The 7,242-nt window shown below is 47.1% G+C and overlaps 1 protein-coding gene across 2 annotated transcripts in view; it reads right to left on the bottom strand.

The window, feature by feature from the left end:
* Positions 1-876: 876 nt before the first annotated feature.
* cdk15 (cyclin-dependent kinase 15) overlaps positions 877-7,242 on the bottom strand; it is a 28,798-nt gene continuing 22,432 nt past the window's right edge. For both annotated transcript variants that reach the window (XM_049026298.1, XM_049026288.1), the window contains 2 exons: positions 5,868-6,010; positions 877-3,036 (listed from right to left, as the gene is read on the bottom strand). In XM_049026298.1, the coding sequence (XP_048882255.1) occupies positions 2,924-3,036; positions 5,868-6,010 (256 nt within the window). In that variant the 3' untranslated portion in view covers positions 877-2,923. The remainder of the gene's footprint in view (positions 3,037-5,867; positions 6,011-7,242) is intronic.

Below are 7,242 nucleotides of genomic sequence, written 5' to 3'. Positions count from 1 at the left end.
ATCGACTTGCTTAGAGAATTAAAAAATGTAATTTAATCCAGCCAAAGATTTACTGAAATAGATAACAGGGATGAACAAAACAAAACAAAGACACATGAATGATCCCTCCCCCGACACCAGCTCCATAGCCCTCCTAGATAAGTACATTCCTAAATTTCTAATCTCTCTAAACTGGAACCACTTGGCTAATAATCCTATTAGCATTTCAGTTGGTCCAAAGTACTGTAGGCTGAGCACTTCGTAGAAACTAGGGATGCCTGAGTGCTGCTGTCCCTTCATGCTGTGTTTATGCAAAAGCTGCTCTTCCGGCAGTTTCTGCAGCAGGTTGTCACTACCGGAAACAAAGGGGACTATTGTGCAATACTAGCCTTCAGTATTACCCCGGGGCCCGGGGCCCGGGGCCTACTAAAGATGCTCGCCAAAGCTTCATCAGTTGACAAAGTTTGAAGAGGCCCAAAAATTTGTAAATCACACTGAACCAAGACATTCCAATATGTAGTTAGTTTTTTGCTTGAGTCGATCATTTGTAAACACTTACCGTGCACTTCTGTAATGTTAAGTGTGGGATGTTATTCAAACCATAAAACAGATCGGCATCAAATGCAATTTATTTCATTTGTGTTATTAAAAAGCTTAATTTAATAAAGAGTTACATCAATCTGCAGCAGTCCAAGGATTCTTGGCAGCCTCCGTCTGTTTTCAAAATATCTCTTGGCAATGACCTCTACCAATCGTCGTCAGTATGACCGTTTGTGTGAATGCTTGGACATGTGGGGCACTTATTCAGACAAACAACCAAGTAAAATTGTAAAAATAATACAGCTTTTCATCACTACGTTTGGCAAAAGTTAACATCCCAGTCTATAAAGAACACCATCATTTATACTCTTTTATTAGTCAACATTGGTTCAAAGCAACACACAATCAGAATTCATTTGGCCCTGCCCTGATGCCCACACACACAAAAGGGCATTTTCCAGTCTTAGTGCACTGTAAGCGGAGAATCCACTATCATTTAAATACATGAAGATACCAAGAAAAACATGTACATCTTTATTAACACTGCTGTAATTCATGTCGCTAGTCATACTGTAATTCATTTTGAACTAAAACAGAAACACACCAAAGTATGTTTCTTACTCATTAGGAGAGTCTTCTGCTTTCAAAGGATGAATATTTTGATTATATGAATCATGGTTAGCCACCCTAAACCGCTTTCTGGTCTGTGTAGAATACTGTGCCCTGGTATTGCGTGAGGGATTCTCTCCAGCTTCCTAAAATACTCCATTTGTGCTAAGATGTCCATGGCACTTTGCACTAGACCAAAAAGACCTGTGGTTTCCATGGCCCACGGCAGTTTACTCTCCTGGAAACAGCTGGTCACTTGGGTGTACTGATGTCCATGCATTCATAGGGGAAAACCGTTAAACTCAGGCACCTTCCAAATTACAGGAACAAGATTTGTAATTCACCAAACAAAATCCTTTGGTTTGTAAGATATTTTGTCATTGTGGACCAGTTTAGTCGTGACCAATCCAGTCCTATACATTCACTCCTCTTAATCTTACACAGAAAGTTGCATGGAACCAATTACTGTATTCAAAATACATGAGTGCATATTGGGGGGCGGAGGAGGGCAGACCACTGGCAACTCAAAATGTCTCTAGAAGGTCCGGCAGATTTAACCCCTCCCACTACCACGATGCCAATAATTGTTCTATTAGCATTCAAAATAATACACAGCTTGACTATACACAGACAGGTCATCACCATCCCAGCATACACCAGTCCCAGAGGCCTTTTACCATTCGCCTTTGTGTTGCGTGGTAGCCCAAGATGCAAAGCTTCATGACAAGGTTTCCATGGCTAGATGCACATGCACTTTCTTCTCAATAAGCACCAGCATAAAGACCATTTGGCCTCATGGAGAAAACACAGTAACAGCCAAGACTGTCTGTTTTCCCCATGTAGGAATCAGCAAACATTTGGGAAGCTTAGGTTCACTTATGTAGTGTTGGTCAATGTACTATAATTTCAGTACTTCTTATATATGGATATACAGAACTCAATATATAAATATACAACTGTTCATATTACTCATGTAGCTATTATTTTTCTTATACATTTTGCAAAATAAAACACATTGTCATATGAGAGATTTCTTCACATATATTATTTATGGCTTCATTTTACAATGGAGCTGTATAAACCGCAAAATAACATTTAAAAATCTCTCCACTCATCACCTGTCTTTCTTCTCTCAAACACACTAAAATGGACACACAACTAAAGCCTGATGTTCTAAAAATTTTAGAAACCGTTTTGGAAACAGGAAGCTACCCCTGGATAATTTGCAGGTCTTAGCCTGCCTGTACTGGCTCACACCTCTCGGGTGCAATGGTGGGCCATCAGCTTTGGGGCAAAGGGCAGACATCCCACCCCTTCTGGAAGGTCCCAGAGTCTCTCGCAAATTGACAACTGCTCCCCGACACCCGCAAATGATGTGCAATATCCAGCAAATCTGTCGTTGGTGGTGAAATTAGCCGCCAATAACATCATCCCAAATTTTATCACCATCCTCTAGTCCCGGTCGGCAAATTTTACCCCCCTGGTACTACTGTAATACCAGCCAAGAATTGGCTGGCAGCCCCACCCTTCCGGATGCCCCTCATCTGCCTCCCTGAAATCAATATCCTTATGTTGGGATGTCTGCAAGGGGGACCGCAAGGAGCCCCCCCCCCACCAGCCTCAGCACCACACTGCCACTTTCTGTTCATGAGGTCTTCTTGCACATGGAATATTTGGGGGAGGTGCAGGGATAAGCACAAACAGGGCCGAATGCTGGTGAGGTGTGTGTTGTGGTCCTTCCCACGAGGGCTGATGTCCAGGGGTCTCGGGTGGCCACACAAATGCCAGAGGCTGATCACCAGCACTTGGTGAGGGGGGTGTGAGAGGGCTTTATCCTCCCTCCAGGACTGAAGATATCCCTGGCCTCCGCCTCCAGTCGAACCCCGGGGACCTTGAAGATGGACACCGCTGCAGCCGGGAGCAAGAGGAGAGGCAGGCGATTTGTTATTCGCAGAACACAGACACGGGTGTTAGATACGGCACGTCTCACTGAGCTCGACCGAAGCGGGTGGGTGGGGGGTGTCATGCCACTGGCTGGGTTTACTGCCGGTTCTGGGCCCCTTGGGTCCACTGGGCCACATGCATACTGCAGGACCCTGTGAGGCAGCCGGAGCAATGATGTAATTAGGCCACCCACCATGCCCCCCCCCCCCCCCCCCCCAAACCGAGACGGGGAGGCTTGGGTCATGGGGAGCTGGGATTTGCCGAGACGCTATGCGGGCCGTTGCGTTCGCGTTCCCGTTGGGGATAAACAGCGGGAGGGAGGGAAGTGGCAAGATTTTATCTGCTCTCTGCTCCCTAAACATAACACACAAAGCCAGGCGTCCTGGAATGCAGTGCCATGTTTGAAGTCTGCAAGCGAAGCTTATTCCGAAAAAAGGCAACTCAAAATAAATGGCCGGGCAAGGAATGTTTAAATGCATGGAAAATTACATCAAGTGGCCCCCAATTTAAAGTGTTACAGCATCACACCAGACAAAGTAAAAAAGGAACTACAGCAGTCTGCTGGGGCAAGAGCACTTTTTACCGTGTGTAATTAAAGTTTGTCCGGAAGCTGTGTGGAGGCACAGACCAAAGCGGAGTGCCGTGTGCGGTGTGCACTGCACCTCAGCCAAAGTGCCATTCTGTTCTCCGTAGGAAGTAGTTACACCGACACTGTGGTTAGCGACACGCTAACACCCAGCAGCCAGGCTATGAAAAGGGCCTTTATGGGCAGGATGGCCGGTATGTTCAAAGCTATTCCGATGCCACCCGAAGGAAAATGCTCTCTGTCTCAGACATGGCGCGCTCTGTGAGAAACCTTCAAAGTCTCAATGCTGCTTGTGAGAAAGAGATAATAGAAATGGAGATGCAGAGGGTCAAGGGTGATGCCCATTAAACCTGTGCTGTGTTTTAAGGAAGGCAGACAGCTTTGAAAGTTAGCCTCTGATCATGAGGAACTGGGGGCTGGGCACCGTGATCCCATGCGTTCCGGTTCCCTTCAGGATCACACCGGAAGTTCCCCAAGCCGTGGCGACGGATGCCACTTTGACATAATGACACTTCTCAGGAGGCTTGTCTGGTGGATTTGGCTTCAGTGGGAAGGATGATTTGAATAGCTGCACCAGAAGGACGAATGCTCCTGCTCTAGATATCTAGATTCAGGAGTGTCTGATTTATTTGCAGGAGACCCTGCTGCTAACTTAGCTGATGAAAGCTACAGGGAGCTGGGCATGAGCAGACACACATTCGGGGTCTTTCTGCTGCAGCGCCCTCCTGTGGTGGCTATCAGCGGTCAAGGGAGCAGGTCCACTGAAGCCAAAGCAAGCATTTCCCAATATTTCTAATGCATTTTTTTAAAGCATTGCATCAGTCTTTATCTTTGTTTCCAAGTTGAAAGACAAATTAAAATAGTTTCCTATTGCTTTTCATGTGAAAATATGGGTGGATGTTTTAGACCGCATGTTTGGATGATGACTGTGCCAGCGCTGATATGCAGGGATAAAACAGGCTGTCGTCTGGCTCTTCCTGCTGGAACCCGCTTTGTATGTGTTGTGCTTCCTGTGACTCAGGTGCGTTTGGGGCTTTCGGAGCTTTGCCCCGCCCCTGATGCCACGTTCGTGTTCAGTCACTCTCTTTATTCTCCAAAGGTTTTCGAGGCTCTGAGATTCTAACTGCGTTAATGAAACTGGTGAATAAATTACATCCATGGGTCATTATATAAATGAAATATCTCTTCGTATTTTTGCCGGTTTAGATGTGTTTGACAGTGGGGAGCTTTTCTGGGAGAGGGTGAGAGCTGGGGGGGGTGGGGAATAAAGGCAGGGTAAAGGGTGGTCTGCCTTTCTGTTGGTCCCTCTGATTGTTGCACACCACTGTGATAATGAGTCCTCATTAGAGCCTGGCACCCCCCCCCAAAAAAAAAGCCCCTTTAACATCTTAATTCTGCTGTCTACCAAGGAGGTGGGGCTGCACGCTGCCTCAGTTAAAACGCTTTCGGCTTCTCATCTCCGTCTCTCTACAGAAACAGGGTAGGGTCCTTGGCTGTAATGATGGGCTTTTATCTGCATTGTTAAAGTCTGTCAACAGCAACAGAAGCTCCTGCAGTTTTGCCACTTCCTAGTGGGTGTTCTGATTGCAGGTATCTACTCTGTGGTGCTCAGCGACAGGCCGTGCGGCTCAGAGAAACAGGGGCTCGCATCCCCCCCCCCACCCAAAAACCTGCACACATTTAGCCTTTGAACTCGATCTGCCTGTGATAATGAGGCTGGGGGGTCTGAGTGCGAGTGATTCTTCACCCCAAAGGTCACACTGACGGAGAGCTCAGTAACAGTAGAGTATATTTCTCTTGGCAGCTGCTTTTCAGTGTCTGACTAACAAATGGCTTATAAATGTGGTTTACTTGGGATGTTTATTTTCACAACTAAAAGAAAATATATCAAATTATTGTGCCATTCGCTGTATTTTATGAATTACCTACACAGTTATTAAGGTTTGCTACTGTATGATATGTTATGCTGAACTGCAGAATTGTAAATTATATTGAAGCATACTCTGCAGTACTCTGCCGGTTTAAGTACCCTGCTGTAGTGTGATATGTAGATTGCATGTATCAAGCATCAATCATGCTGACGTAGAATGCTGTGGGGTAGTATGAGGTAGTATTCTCTACTGCAGTATATTTAATGAAGCATGTGTTTGTGCAGTGTGCAGTTGAGTACTGTACTAACATACATTCAAATATGGTTGCGAGTACGTACTGTCTCTGAGGTGCATCAGAGGTGGCGGCAGGGTGTTAAAGTAGGGATGTAGCAAGGCATCATGGGCAGGGATCCGGTCTCGAGGGGCAGGCCTTAGCAGTAGCTGGGCCAAGTCCTCCGTCTTGTAGGGCAGCTGTCCCAGCCTGCAGAGAGAGGAGAGCCGGCAGCGTGACTGCAACGAAGATGCAACAGCTGTACTGTACGTACCAGGGTGTGCAGGGGTGGAGCCTCACAGACAGAACAAACAGCTCCTATATATACAGCCATACCGACCAGAGACCTGACACAACTCAAACCTACAGAGCTGGACTTTCAAAGCCGTAAACTACACGGATTGATAATAAATTATTATGCTAATAAATAAAGTTGTTACCGTAATTTCAAACCATGTCAGAGCGTGCTGAAGAGTGCACACAGCAATGTGGTGGGGGTGGGGGACGACGAACAGCCTCGCCAGGGTTTTTTTAAGTCGTTGCTTTGACAGAACCCATGATGCCGTCCAAGATATGCACCTGGAAGACGGATGGATGTATGTGATGACAGAATAAGTCACCCAGTGGTGTTCACAGGCTACAGGAAGGTGCCTGAGCGAAAATGCCCCGATCAGCGAATTATTTGCGCTTTCCGAAGCAGGTGACGGCTGAAATTAGTCAGTGCAGTGCTGGGAGGCAGTGAAAATGCCACGTAGCGCCGGCCTCACGGGGAACGTTAGCGCGGCCCTGCCCCACACGCCGGCGCCGCTGCCAGCTGCCACCCCAGCATTCCGTCAGCGGGGCAGCTGCCTGCTGGAGCCGCCCCCGCCCGCCGCCCACATGCAGCTGCGGAGGGCGCTGCTTTGATACGGGCATCGCTAATGCAGTCACAAGCCTCCACCAGACGCTTAGAGATTCTCGTTAATGTATAATTTAGCACTTTATCGTACCACAATAACACAACATAATGACAACGGGCCTAATGTCGTTGCAGCCTCTCTCCACGACTCACTGGAAATGTTTATTGGGTCCGTCCGCTGTATCGCGGGACCCACCGACGTTTAGGCATCCGACACGCCCTCGGTCTCTGCTGCCTACTTCCTGGCTTGTCTTAAAAGCTTCCCCTATCAAATTAGTTTATTTTAAAATTGTGTCTCTGTAGGGGGTCTTTTTAATTAGATTTGTGGTGGAAAATAGAAATGAAAAAGTCCTTTAAATCAAAGTTAAATGGGATTGCATTAAAATCCAAATGCATACTCCCTGTGGATCTCGCATCTCCACCGTGCCCCCCCCCCCCCCCCCCCGCACCCCCCCACCACATTCTCGCTCGCCTTTTCTCTCCTATCGCTCCACTCTCTTTCTTGCACTATGTGAACGAGACCAGCTGAAGAGAGGGCCTTTGA

This window comes from Brienomyrus brachyistius, chromosome 1 (assembly GCF_023856365.1).
Source record: "Brienomyrus brachyistius isolate T26 chromosome 1, BBRACH_0.4, whole genome shotgun sequence".
In the NCBI taxonomy this organism is placed as follows: Eukaryota; Metazoa; Chordata; class Actinopteri; order Osteoglossiformes; family Mormyridae; genus Brienomyrus; species Brienomyrus brachyistius.
The sequence above is the reverse complement of the archived record's forward strand: the minus strand, read 5'-3'. Positions and strand labels throughout refer to the sequence as shown.